The sequence below is a fragment of the Prionailurus bengalensis genome, chromosome B2 (assembly GCF_016509475.1).
Source record: "Prionailurus bengalensis isolate Pbe53 chromosome B2, Fcat_Pben_1.1_paternal_pri, whole genome shotgun sequence".
Taxonomy (NCBI): Eukaryota; Metazoa; Chordata; class Mammalia; order Carnivora; family Felidae; genus Prionailurus; species Prionailurus bengalensis.
This window is the reverse complement of record NC_057349.1, coordinates 63,442,927-63,457,873: the sequence shown is the minus strand read 5'-3', so window position 1 is coordinate 63,457,873 and position 14,947 is coordinate 63,442,927. Positions and strand designations below refer to the sequence as shown.

The 14,947-nt window shown below is 32.9% G+C and overlaps 1 protein-coding gene across 12 annotated transcripts in view; it reads right to left on the bottom strand.

Annotated features, from left to right (window-relative positions):
- FAM135A (family with sequence similarity 135 member A) overlaps window positions 1-14,947 on the bottom strand; it is a 125,839-nt gene that overhangs the window by 13,076 nt on the left and 97,816 nt on the right. For 5 of the 12 annotated variants that reach the window (XM_043591733.1, XM_043591734.1, XM_043591735.1 and 2 more), the window contains 7 exons: window positions 11,795-11,868; window positions 10,299-10,453; window positions 7,724-10,082; window positions 6,109-6,269; window positions 3,952-4,043; window positions 3,349-3,446; window positions 1,543-1,694 (listed from right to left, as the gene is read on the bottom strand). In XM_043591733.1, coding sequence (XP_043447668.1) covers window positions 1,543-1,694; window positions 3,349-3,446; window positions 3,952-4,043; window positions 6,109-6,269; window positions 7,724-10,082; window positions 10,299-10,453; window positions 11,795-11,868 — 3,091 coding nt within the window. The remainder of the gene's footprint in view (window positions 1-1,542; window positions 1,695-3,348; window positions 3,447-3,951; window positions 4,044-6,108; window positions 6,270-7,723; window positions 10,083-10,298; window positions 10,454-11,794; window positions 11,869-14,947) is intronic. The other 7 variants (XM_043591745.1, XM_043591744.1, XM_043591746.1 and 4 more) reach the window with 3 other exon arrangements.

Genomic DNA, 14,947 nt, shown 5'->3' with positions numbered 1-14,947 from the left:
GTAATGAAATAGATAATGGTTTAAGAAGAACAAATTTGGGAAAATTATACCTTTAGATATATTTGTTCAAATTCTAAAGAAGCAGAGATGGAAAAACTTCAAACACAGTAGTAGATCCAAATACTTAAGCACTGAATCTTCAGTCTAGAGATAAATATAGTTATGGAGGACTAATTGTATAAGGACTAACTCTTAGGATTAGCAATTGGTTAATGTTTTCTAGTAAGAGCTGATTATAATGAAGTTTCATATTTAATTGTATTTCTTTACAATGGTTACTTATCAGTAACCCATACTTAAATGCATCTTCCTCTTAAATTAAGTGAAACCCCAATCACTCTGGAATGGGTTTTCAAAACTGTGCAATATCAATTTCTACTTTTGTTACTTCTGATATTACAGAGGGGAACAGGGGAAGAAGAGAAAAAAAACTCTTTAACTGATTAAATTTGTAACTAAATTTTAGTGAAGAAATTCAAAATGCTGCATACTATTCACATTGGGTTCTAGTTTATGTTACTTACTGATTTCATCTTTTTCATGTCCTCTTTTTAAAATTATAAAAATCTACCACTATCCAAATCTATTTTGGATACCAGAGTTTGGAATGCGGCACAAGGAAAACAGTATGGTTTCTTTGTCAATGAAAGTAAAAGAGAAAATGGAAATAAGAGTTTCAAGGCTCAATGCAAAGAGACAAATGAAATCTAATTTATTCTCACAATGGGAATCAATAGCCTAAACTATAAAAACTACTTAAAAAATCCAAGGGAAGAACCAAACCAAACAAAAGGCAAAGCAAGTATCAGATTTTTCTTTTCTTTCTTTTTTTTGAGAGGGAGAAGGCACAAGTGAGCGAGGGGCAGAAAGAGAATCCCAGGAGGGGCAGAGAGGGGGAGAGAGAGAAAAGAGAGATAAACAGGGCTCACCCGAAGTGGGGCTCGAGGTCACCCAATGTGGGGCTCAAACTCATAACCTGAGCCGAAGTCCGATGCTTAACCGACTGAGACACCCAGGTGCCCCAAGTATCAGTTCTTTCTTAATGAAAATATTCATTCTAATCAAAATTGGGGTCTTAACTCTCATTTAATTTGTTCAAAAATTTTAGAATGTATTTTTTCATAATATCCCTTTTTTTGTTACAAAATCAGATTTAACATCCTACATTTAATATTTTATAACTTTATAATACCTTAAATACAGGTGTTTCCTTTTTATCTGCTCAACTAATGGAACGACAGAATAGCCTGTTTATAAGATAAACATTTATTGAAAATATTTAGATAGTTTAACTAAAAACAGTTAAAAATGCTTTTGTGACTTCTGACATATATCATCTCAATATAATATTCATTTTCTGAAATGACTTTTATCAGCTTGTTTCATGTGCATGACAAAGTAGAAAAATAGCTGTATCTTTTGTTTCATCAATTCCAAGTATGTGACATATCAGCTCTAAAATAAACACTAGAAAACATTAAATCCGTATTTAAATTTTCTCCCCATGCCGTATTTTTTATATTGAACAATAAAACTTTTTACCTGTATTAACAAGAGCACTGCTATTGTAGAGTGTACCAAGATGAGGTCCAGAAAGAGATAAAAAGGTATGAAGTTTGTTGAGGTAATATCTAAACCTTGGCCTTGTAAGCACTGAACGGATTATTAAATTGCCCAACGAATGTCCAATAAAGCTTTAAGAAAAAAAAAGACATTTCTCCCATAGTATTAATTTTAAAAAGAAATATTAACGCTAATATCACTATACACTGATGTGAAATACTAAGAATTTGGAAATTTCGAGAATGTTTTAAATTATGGTTTGATACTTTGAAATTATGTAACTTAAGTTTTGAAGATAAAAATGTGAGAATGTAGTAGAAAATTCCTATTATATAATTTAAATGTATATTCTGCAGAAACAAGATATTGCTTATCAGAAAATTTATATTCATAGTTTGTAAGTGCTTAGAAACAAATACATTTTAAAAGTAAACTACAGTTTGACTGGATGATAAATGGGCCTCCTTAACCACACATTGCAATTATTACTCATTAAGTCACGATTTAAAACAAAATAATGAAATTGTACCTATAAAGGATAACTTAGGAGAAATTACATATCTTTTTCATTTGTTCTCTGGTCTACACTCTAAAGTGGGAGAGTTCTTTGAGTACTTTCAAGGCACAGATAAAATATGTGTATTATCTTACTATAAATCTAAGATTATACCAAAAGAGTAACTAATATTTATAAAGCACCTCACTTTTATTAAGGAATAGTTTAAATCAAAAGAGCCTTTCTGCTTACCATCATTTTATAATAGATGGTATATTGATCCCTGGGAATAATAAGCAAGGAAAGAAGAGAGTTTGAAAGCTATCTTAAACTGGCTTATAGATACAGCTAGTGAGAAGCTCAGGATAAACTCCCCTCCCAAGGTGAAGTTCCTGAAGCTGTGGGGTGAGAGTTATGATGGTAACTAACAAGCCTCAATTAACCAGATAAGGCTTTTGAATAATGGTTGATTTTAATTGACAATCTAATCTAAAAGATGTAAGACTTTTGTGGATGAATGAAAAAACTAAAATATTATTTTCAAATGAATAAAAGGAATGTAAGATCACTGTGTTAAATTTAGTAAACAAAAAGTTTACTAAACTTTTTGAGGCAGAATGATTAGTTTTGACTTTTTCTTTAAGTCCTACTATACTAGAACAAACAAACAAACATTTTTCTCTTTCCCATGTCTATCTACAATATCTGCTTAAATTATGAGACTTATATTGGCTGATCATCGTCTCTTGCTTGTGGAAAACAGACTTACAAAGTACAGTCATGAAATCTTGGAAGTATTTCTGTTGCTTCATTTGTTTGTATATATCCATTGCTCTATAATCTTTCTTATTGGTAACCACTTTATTGAGTGAGATATAATTCACGTAACATAAAATTCATTCATTTAAAATGTACAATTTAATAGTTTTAAGTGCATTAGCAGAGTTGTGCAACCACCACAAGAGATTTTTAGAACATTTTCAACATCTCAAAAAAATCCTATACCCTTTAGCTATTACCTCCCCATTTGCCATCTCCCCGAGCCCTAAGTAATCATTAATCTACTTTGGTCTCTGGTTTGCCAATTCTGGATAATTCATATAAATGGAAACATATAATGGTCTCTCCCTAAAGTTTAAAAATTTTTTCTTTTCTCTTTAAATTGGATAAACTGAATTGTCTCCTATATTTCATAATAGTGCAACAAAACTACTACAAATTCTGTAATTTTTCTATAATTCACAGACATAAAAATGTTATACAATATTACAGAATATGATAAAAGTTACCTTATTTTTGAGACTGTTAGACTATATATCTGAATATACTGTATTATTTCATCTAGAAGGCGATCAGTCATGCTATCAAAATCAGCAAAAGTATCATTCTAAACAAAGGAAAACAGACATATTATATATTGAATATGAATAATCACATGAAAAACTGAATATAAACATTTTTAATTTAGGTATTAAAATATGGTTAAGATCAATGTTTTTTAGAGAAGCTGGTGAATAATATTCATTATATTAAAATGAGCAAGAGTAAATTTCTAGGAAAAGAAAAGATTCAGTGTTCTTAATAACACTTGCTTCATTAGGTTGGTTGTTTAGCCCACCATCCACATTTAACATAAGGTTATTTACAATGGTTTAAGTAATAAAATTTTTGCATAGAAATGTGAAATTCTAGAAATTTTGTGCATGTGAAGAGCTCACAAGTCACACTGTAAGTGATTTCAATTTCCTTGTGATACGTATTAATGTTAAATTTCATACAAATCAGAAAAGTTATTTCTAGTTGTAACAGACATTTTGTAGTAAGCAAATATTTAGGTAGAAAGCAATACAAAAATCTTTGTTTCCACTGGAAACACTGCTATAATACTGTACCTGATTTCTCTCAGACATAAGAAAATCAATTCTTCCCCCAGGCAGTCCAAGTTCAATGTAAGTTTTTACTAATCGGAGATCTGCACTGTTACCTAGAAAATGAAGACAATGAAAAATTATGTCTAAAGGATGAGATAAAGCAAAAGGTATAAAGTATATCATCATATATTTGAAGACCAATATATATCTGTCTTTAAATATATGATGTCTGCCAGTTTTGAACAGACAAAGCACTCTGAAATAGAGTCCTCAATTTTCATTTCAAAGCTGATTTCCATTAGCCAGACAATGTCTTTCACACCTGGTTTCTTAGGAGTTTTGGTCACACTGATGCTTTCACTTTCCTATCTGACGGTGTATTTATTATACTGTTAGCTTTGGAGATTGCTGAACGTGGTTGCTGTGAATGACTGATGGAAGTACTCCTTCCATCACTATTATAGTTGATCATTTAACAAACCTTGAACGTGTTTCAGATTTAATCTGTTCACTTCCTTTGGCGGTATTGCAACAGTTAAGTAGAAATAAAATTCCATTTACATAATCTAAGAGAGTTTATTTTAATTACTAACTTAAAAGATATCTATAAATATAGAATACTTATTAGATATAATACATAACATAAAAATAATTATTGCTTTTAAAAATTAGTGGCTTTTTGGTTACTTCCTTCGGTTTAATTAGCAATGTAAAGATGTTCCCGATTATTGGATTTCTACTTTACCCTCCCAATATTTTTATCTTTTAGATATTTCAAGCATTGATAGAGATAACTGTTTTATTCCTGATTTTACAAGGAATACTACTAGTGTTTCACTACAAAGTATATGTTTTCCACTGGCTGAGAATATATATGCTTAATCATATTAATAAATCAGATTAATGCTTTTTAAAACTTAAGGTTTGGTGCTTAGTGGTCAAAACTGGGAATGGACATTGAATTTTATCAATAGTTTCTTACTTGATTTGCTGATGTAGTTATATTTTACTAATAAATTTCCTTTATTATTAAGTAAATTTCCTTATATGTACTTATCTTTGCATTCTGGGAATTAAATCCTAGTTGTTGTAGTGACTTAATGTATTGATTCTACTTACTAGATATTTTGGGGGACATATAAAAATTTTTTTTACTCATTTACTTACCTGTTTATTTCCACAACATTGCTAGAGTGTTATTAAATCATTATTAAATTTATGTCAGATAGGTCTGCTTCTCTTTGGGGTGTGGGTTTGACATCTTTTCCAGATTTAGTAACAAGGTTAGGTTAACTTCAAGGAATAAAATAAGCTGCATTCCATTTTTTTTCCTATTATTCTGGAATAATTTATGTAATAGGGGGTAATGTGTTTCATAAAAATTTCAAAGAAGAATTTTCCAGAGAGTCTACTGGGCCAAGAAGTCTTTCTTGGGCAATAATCCTTTGAAAATTTTATTCCGGGGGCTGGGGGGGGGGGGGGAGGTCAGTATTGGAGATACTTTATTTCTTGAGAGTTAAGTTTTGCTTTTTTTTAAAGAAAAATCTTCAATTTCGTGAATATTTACTAGCTTAGACCTGTGTTTAGTATTTTTATAATTTACAAAATCTTTCCTCAATTTGTTCTTACAGAATATTATAGCACAGTAATAATCTGCTAGTCTAGAAATATTTGGCATTTTCTAACATAGTTCCTAATCTAGGGGAAAAAGTCTGTTCAGTAACCAAAATACCTGCCATAAAACTGTAGCACTATATTTAGAATTTAAATTATACCTAGTTAGTGAATCTTTAATTCTTAGGTATTGATTTTTCTAGTTCATAAGGCTTAAAGCATCAGGCTAAAAGGGCACTAGGAAGACTATCAAAGGGAGACAAAATGACTGCCATGAGGTGACTGCTGACAAAACGAACAACAGAAGATAGAAAAATCCAAAGTTAAAATAAATAAGTGTTGGTACATGGATAGAATGTTGGTACAGTTCCATGGAAAATTTATTTAAAAGTTAATCTAATACTACGCAAAGTTAAACATATTTGTCTTAGAATGTATTTAAGATTCAATTAATTTAAGCAATTTAAAATATTTTCCAATTCAAAGATTAAATAAAAACCAAATGAAATCTATTAGGAAAATATATTGAGTTGCCATGGGTTATATCAAATAGATATTACCTACCATCTAACCCATGCACACAGACAATAAGATGTACTCCATCTTCAGAACCATCCTCTTCTTCCATGCTAAAATAAGGGACTGAGGATGCCAACAGAGGGATATCACTGTACATGAACCCAGGGAGTTTAAGTTGCTTCAATTCTTCTTTTGCCTGAAGGAAGCTGAACAAAATATAATAAGAGATACTCTTTACTAAGTATCATATTCAGTTTTTAGAACCAAAAAGACAGTATGCTGAATTTAGGGAACTATAAGAAGAAACCCAGCAGATATTGGGGTTTAAAATAATCAAAATATTTGGGATCGCCTAAATAATTTAGAAATCAGAGAGTAATTTTCTTTGCTATTTTTAGTACATATTCTGCTAAGATACAATGAATGCTTTAAACTTGAAATCAACTAAGAAAATATTAAGAGTGAAGTTATGCTTCCTACCAAATTTTATATTGTGTAGAAAAGCTGGGAGAAGTACCAGAAAGATGACAATCTGATGCTTATTCTGTAATCAAAGCTTATCCTCTTTGCTTCTTTTCAATTTTATTTAAATGTAAACTGAGGAGCTGTTCTACAAGTTAACAGGAAGAATGGTAGTTATAACACTTAGATTATTTATATTTTTCCTTTAAAAATACCAATAAAAAGGAACAGAACCAAGAGGGGGATGTGACTAAATATAATTAGTGGTATATACTCATTTTGAATGAGTGATAAATCTAATCAACTTAGGAACTGCAAACATCAAAAAGTATTAACTAAAATAGTTAATTGTTAAAATAACATTATATCATTTGGACTGAGAAGAAGCTGATGAACCCTACTAAACTGAGCAGGATACACTGGATGAAGACATAAATTGTTTTCATTAATGACTCAGAAAAATTTGAGGTACCCAGAAGGTGATATAACCTTCAGTGTTACAATTCTTTAACAGATCCTACCACCTCCCTTGTTTCACTAGCTTTGGCAGTATGTATCTTAATTATATATATAAATCTGAATAATCTGGGAACTTGGAAAATCTATTGTAGACATGTCCAGACCTTTTACTCCAGGGATTATAATTCCAACTGGAATAAGGCAGCAGAGTATTTTGAGAACTAGTGCCATGTTAGTAAACTTATATCCTCAAATTTTTCTGAATACTTTACTGCTCCACGAAATCTCAAGTCTGGAAACCACGGACTTAGCTGAGATAATCTGGGTCTGGTAGGTTTAGGAAGTTTCTACTAACCTTTTGTTCATTATCTAATATTGCCCTTATTTGCTAGATGCACTTATAAAATCTATGCTGTCTGGAAGTTAGTGGGGGAGAAATGAGGTACTGATGAAAGAAAGAGTTTTAACCCCAATTATTCCATACATCTGGCATATAACTACCAATGGAAAATGTATCAAAAATGTCTAGCCCACAGAACAGGACAATCATATGGAGAACTACATGTCTTCTGTCACAGAGTATACGGAGTTCATGTCTCCATTTTAGATAGTTAATCAAAGAAGGACTTTCCGTATTACAGAAACCAGAGAACATGAAATATATATGTTATCAGAGACATACATATATATGTTCTATACGTATATTTAGTAGCACATGCCATTGTGCTCTATTACTTACGCTTGTATTTGAGGTTTTGGTGAGTTGTCATACCAGGAAACTGATGAAGTCAAGTTGTAAGAAGTGCTGCTTGGCTGTTTTGTAATGGCATCAAATTTACTTTTCGAAGAATACTTAACACTACAAGGAGACTCTCGTGGTGCAGATGGGAAGGACAAACAACCAGAAGTACAGACAGCAGGCATATTTATACCATCTTTTAGATAATCACTGTTTAGTTTTTCAGATTTTATAAGTCTTTCTTCTTCTAGTGCATCTCTGTTTGTATAGTGAGCATTTACTTTTTCATCCAAAGCTGAATAATCTGTTTCTTCATAATACCCATTTTGAACCATTTGCTGATCCTGTTCTTCCTCCTCATCCTCTTTACCCTGTTCCTGATGAAGATTACTAATTTCTTTTTCAGAAGTTTTCTTCTGAGGGCTAACTGAGTTGCTATAGCTAACAGCACATGTGTCAGAAATATCCGTACTGCTGTGAGAGCCAAAATAATTTTCCACAAGCCCTTGTTTAACCATATCAGGACTGGCTGAAAAAGGATCACTTGTACCCAGGTGAGTTTCATTTTTAACTGTTTGGGCTTCTGAATTTATTTGTTTGAGATTTAAGGTATCATCATTTTTTCTTTTTACAGTTTCATCTTTTCTAACTTCTGTATTAGTAGAAATGAAACCTGAAACGACACAAGGGGCACCTACACAAACCAGTGTTGAATTTAATGTAATTGCTGTCCCTGCAGAGTTATTAGATTTATCAGGACTCTGGGAGTCTTTACACATAGTGTCCAAGTTAGGTTTGGAGCTGCAACTACTTTTCACATCACAGGAAGTATCTTCATCTGAAAAAACAAATTGTAAAGGGTCTTTAGTGCTTGAATTTATGGAATGTATTGCTATAGTTTCATTGTCCAAATGCCCTGAAAATATGACACTCTGCTGTTGCAAAATAATACTGGACTTTTTACTATCGTCACATTTTGGCAAGTCAACTGTTCCTACGTTTAATACACTTTTGCTATCACTTAGGTGGCATTCAGGCACAACAGGTTTCTTAGAATTTTCATCAGGTGACAGTTCATCATCAGAAGGTAGAGAGTTTATGGATGTCAAAGATGACTGTATTTCACTTAAAGCACTTGTACTCTCAGTACAATGACTTCCTAATGAAAATTTTACATTATAATCAGGTTTCATCAAAACTTGAGGAAATAATCTTTCGTTATTGTAAGGACCTTGCCCTTGCACAGTTTCAAATACGTCAGGATTTGGATGTGTTGCAAAAGAACTTGGTTCACTTTCAACACCTGAATCTGAAAATCTAGATGAGGCATATGTGGCATTAATATCTGGTAACTTAATTGTATCTCCACTTACTACAACATGGTATTCTTTTGTAGAAGAAGCAGGTTGGTTACTTCTTAACTTAGCTAATGATTCTCCAATAGAATTGCACTTTGCATCCTGCACAGCTTCCTTTTCAAGTGTTATTTCTATAGATTTAGATTTACCATTAGATTCTAAGGACTCAAAGTTGGGTAGGTGTAAATTATCCACAAATAGTTCATCTGGTCGAAGCTCTGTCCAAGGTCCTATTTTAACAGTTATTTTCTCTCCACTGAAAGGATCCTTATTACAGGGCTTCACTTCAATTGTTCTGACTCCTGAAGATGGGGCTGTTTGATGATCAGGGCAATCGTCAGATGAACTTCTAGATGTCACATTGTGTTCCACTTGTGTAATTTCACTATCGTCCTGGGAGATATCAAGTTTACCTGAAATGGACAAATTTGCACAAAGATTTAGGCTGCCAGAGCTCAAAGGATCAAACAGGTCTGGTTGCATATTTTCAATGTCTGGAGACTTTTGTTCAGTTCTCTCTGTATTAGTTGGCAAAAAGCTAGCTTCCTTTTGACTTGTCTGTCTGATGTAGGTCTTTAGGTCAAAATTATATCCACATATTGTGGGATCCAGACCTTCCTTCTGACTATGTGAAGAATTGCCTTCAAAGCATTTAAAGAGATCATTTGATGCTGTACTTTTCAAGCATTTGTAGCCTACCAAAACCACAGAATCCTTAGAGTTCTGTTTTATTAATTTTTTTGTGTTTTCAGGTTTCATTGTTTTCATGAGCTTAGTAACCTTAACCTTGGATTTATTCGATTCTTCGTTCTTTCCTTTTAGAGATTTTGTTAGCTGCTTTTCACCTTCTGTATACCAAAAACTGGAGGCACCAGCAGGTTTGACTTTCAACTCTGGGCTAGAAAGTCCAGCTATAGAGCTTTCTTCAGTCTCATATTTATCCATTCTATTGGACTCTGATCTCTGAAGATTCTGAATTCCCATCCAGGGTGCATCTAAGTCTTTTATCCAAAGAAAAAAAGATTCAGATTTAAAACAACGTGTACGAACTCACATGATTTAAGACTACGTTTACTGACTATAACCTTCTAATAACCTCAAAGATAAATAAAACGAGAGGGGAAAAAGGGTCCCACACCAAGGAATGGTATTATGTATCTTACGAAGAATATACTGAAAATGACACACACAACTTAGATAGTTTAGATTATACTTACCTTCAATAACTGAATCTAAATACCTATCTTCAAAGATTATAGGTAATGAATTGAGATCTCCATCTAGTTCACTACATTCAATAGGTAGAGGTGGAAGAGAACTGCAGAAGGAAGTATTTTTGATAGCGGTGCACATCTGTAGATGACTCTGAGCACTGAAAAATATTTCTTTAAGTCAGAGTGTAATTAAAAAATATCATACTCAATTCCACTTTATAGACACCACCCTTTCTCTCACCATTCTCATCTGGCCCTTTCCTAAAGATATAACCTCCTAATGAAAGAGCTCTGTAGTCAGAGATAGAAACTGGTACAGTGAACATTATGGTTTGTTGACAATTATGGACTTACAAAATTATGGTTTGTTGATAAACTATTTAATTTCTATTATGTTCTTCTATATTTTTAAATGTTATTTCAAAATTTTATCTATGCTTGATGTGCAAATTTACTGATTTGCTGAGAATAGCATACAGGAGAAATGTCAAAAGCTCAAATGTCTACTAATAACTTGATAATACTATTGAAAAAAATGTATTCCACGGCTACTGCTATACTTAACATATGTTTGTGAATATAATTAATAACTATTAAAAACAAGGTGTTTAACTTTGAATACAAAATGCTTTTTTAAAAACCTTTTCTTATGGAAAATTTCAAACATATCAAAGTAAATAGAATAGTATAATAAACCCTGTCACTCAACTTCAGCAATTAACATTTTGCTTTTCTTGTCTATATACCTGCACTCACTGCCGACCCCCATACTCCATTATTATAGTTTTTATGAGGTATAACTCACACGCTTTGAAATATACAAATCTTAGCTGTATGATTTTGACAAAGGGATACACAATACAGAATATTTCTATCTACTCTGAGAGTTCTCTCATGTCTTTCTAGTCAAACACCTAGCCCAAGTCAACAAGACAACCACTGTTCTGACTTTTTTCACCTTAGTTTTTGCTTGTTCCATATTTACTCTTTATGTCTGACTTCTTCACTCAGCGTAATGTCCTCAAAATATTCTTTAAAGCCAAAGAAAATCAGATCTAAATATACTCAGTAGGAAAAATGAAAGGCATCTATTCTGGATATTTTAGCTGTAGATCATTTTCATAAAAAAAGGCAGTGTCAGACCACTTGTGAAAATCTGTAATTTATATATTACAGATGTTAAGAGATTCTTACCTGCAAATATAAAGATATAAGATGGAAAAATGGAAGGCTGGAGCCAGAGCTGTTTAGGACTACCAAGATTATAATAGGTCTGATATGGGAGCGATGAGAATAGGGCATATGCTTCTTTATGTAAGGTATGGGTCTTTGGTAAAGTTATTCATAGAATTAAACCAAATTTCTTTAAATAGGGAATTTCTGAACTTTAAATTCTAATTTCTTCTATTGTAAATACCATATATTTGGTGTGAAAAACTTTGAGACAGAGATCTCAAGAGGAGGTATAATCCTTTAAACTATGGGTCTGTGCTACTCACTGAAGTTCCTGGTATGCAATGGCTGCTTCTCTTGGATGTTCAAAACAGAAGAATGCTTCAGAAAATCTGCGTACCTGAAAAAAATCCAAAAGGGTATATGAATAAAATGGCATGATTTACAAGGTCAATCAATGGTAGAAAAAGAAACTTCCCTCCATTAGGCCTTCTATAACCACCCCTATACAAGAATTAATTTCCCTCCTCAATGTTGCTAAAGTACTGTATTTTGGTACTGCATGAAATAAGAGAAACAATAAAATGTAGAGTGAGAAGTTTAGGTTTACATTATGGATCCATGATCTATCCTCCTCGAAGACAAAGATTTAGTTTGTCTTATTCACCATTAGATCCCAGTACCAAGAACAGTGTCCAACATATGGAAAAAAAAAATCAAAGAATCAGCCAGCACTTACACCATACTATATGCCAACTATGCAAGTATATGCTGAACAAGAGCCAGCTGAACTAACTGACCAAATTACTGGCATTGTGACTCCAGGACATTTCACCTTTGAGCTTCAGATGACTCATTTTCAAATTTCTCCTAATACCCTGTTCTACATTTTAGGTTATTGTGAAGAATAAACAAGGTAACATGTGACAGCAGTTTGTGGTCTGGTAAGTGTATATAAATAAAAGCTATTATAACTGCCATTATAACATTTATCATATTTTTCCTTAAAATACTTAGTATACATGAATTGTCTCTGCTACCAATGTGTAGTGTTCTTTAGAGTATGAACTATGTTTTGATGACCTTTTTTTTTGTTGTTGTTGTTTTGTTTTTTTTTTTGTTTTTGTTTTGATGATCTTGGTTACCTCCAAACATTTATCTTGGTATGTTTTAGAAGTACTTGGCAAATGTTGGTCGAATCTAGCTGAATACTTCCTTCATCATTGTTGTATTTAGACCCTTTCATTTCTAATTGTTCAAGAAAAGGCTCTATCAGCTATCAGAGGAATATGAAGCAATAGTAAAGAGATGGAAAAGATGTTTTGTTTGGAAGGTACAGGGAAGAGAGACAAATTACAATACATCCTGAGATTATATTATAGCTAAGATTCTTTTCTAAAAGGGAATATGATTTAAGGTTCTTTGGTTTTCAACATAAAGTAAAATGGAGATATATTTTACTTGTCATCAACACTTAGCCAGCTAAATTTCTGACTTACTAAACTTGCTTCTGTAAGTAGATGAGACTGGGTCTTTAGAGGAAGAAGTCAGGGAGGGAGTTAAGGAGAGATGGATGTGAGGCATCTGTAAGAAGAATGTGGTTTGTGTTTTTACTTTCAGATACTGTCCAATTGTTTCTTCTTTCTCTCCAACACTAAGGGAAAGATGAAGAAAGGGTTCAGCCTGCCTGTCTATCTATGAGAGATGTTTTCCCCTGAGGGTTGTAAAATGTGAAGAAATGTAGCTTGAAGCCATCTGGATTCCTGCAGTTGTTGCTGGGCCTACAAAACTGGCTGGTTGGTTTTCCTTCTCTCCTTATCTGCTCTGATCTGACAATAATAACTATCATTTCTTGATAGCATTCTACCTACCAGGCTCCATGCTAAGCATTTCATTTTTATTCTGTTATTTAAACCATAAAAAACCCTATGAAGTGAGTATGTCTTCATTTAATAAGTGAGGAAACAGGGACAAAGAGGGAATTACTTGGCCAAGATAACATAGCTACTCATTGATAAATATGGGATTCAAATAAAGATTTAAGAAATTCCAGATCTTTGCTTCAAACCACTTATCTCTTCCCTTCTACACAAAGACTCCCTATTAAGAGAAAGCCTTTCCTTCCTTCCATGTACCCACACAAAATTCTTTATCTAATTTTCCCCTGCCATAATTTTCTGCTATGGCAATGTGTAATAAATAACTCTATTCAATGTACTGTGTGGCTAGAACTAAGGTATGACTGCCACCTGATGGCAGCACTACTTAATTTGGGGCAAAAGATATACATAGAAAAATATTAAATTTACAAATTCAAACCTAGGATAAGTAATATATATTTACTACTTTGGTATATATGCTTGTAACACAAATTTTGTGTACGTACCCTAATTTTAAAAAATTCACTTAGTTGGCAATATCAACTATTTAAAATTTAGCAAACAGCTAGGATGTTAAAAAAAGCTTCTCAACGTTCAAAATGGGTATTTATCAATGTTTTACAGAACTAAGTGTTAATGTATCGGTGTTCACTCTAACATGCTGCTTAAATTGCTAAATAATATTTATTACAGCATAAATTTATAACAAATTTATTATAGTATAATAATATATTACAAATAGCATTTGTATAAAATGACTAGCATATAAAATCACAGTATTTATTATAGTACTTATAATAAATAACATGTATTATTAACATAATTATAATACATTAATAATATATTTATGATAATAATTTTATACATGCCTATCCAGGTAATATTTGAATCTTGAATGCAGGATTGCAGGATTTAAATATCAGATAGATCATATTACCTATGTTACCTTGAAGAAAACAGTCACCTCACACATGTTTACTAAACAAAAATTCTTTAATTTTTTTTTTTTTTAACATTTATTCACCTTTGAGAGACACATAGAGCACAAGTGGGGAGGGGCAGAGAGAGAGGGAGACACAGAATCCGAAGCAGGCTCCAGGCTCTAAGCTGTCAGCACAGAGCCCAATGCGGGGCCCAAACCCAGGAAACGTGAGATCATGACCTGAGCTGAAGTCAGATGCTCAACCAACTGAGCCACCCAGGTGCCCCAAATTCTTAAGACTGTACTCATAGTAGGATACTTTAAAGATCCCTTTATGCACAATGCTGATTTATGGTCACTACCAGATATAACTTAACTGGTTTATGTACTTTTCTTTTTTTTTTTAAAATATTGATTTATTTTGAGAGAGAGAGAGAGAGAGCAGGGGAGAGGTAAAGGGGGGCAGGGAGGGGGAGAGAGAGAGGGAGAGAGAGAGAGAGAGAGAGAGAGAGCAGGGGAGAGGTAAAGGGGGGCAGGGAGGGGGAGAGAGAGAGGGAGAGAGAGAGAGAGAGAGAGAGAGAGAGAGAGAGAGAGAGAGAATGAATCCCAAGCAGGCTCTGTGCAGTCAGTGCAGAGCCTGATGCAGGGCTCGAACCCATGAACCATGATATCATGAC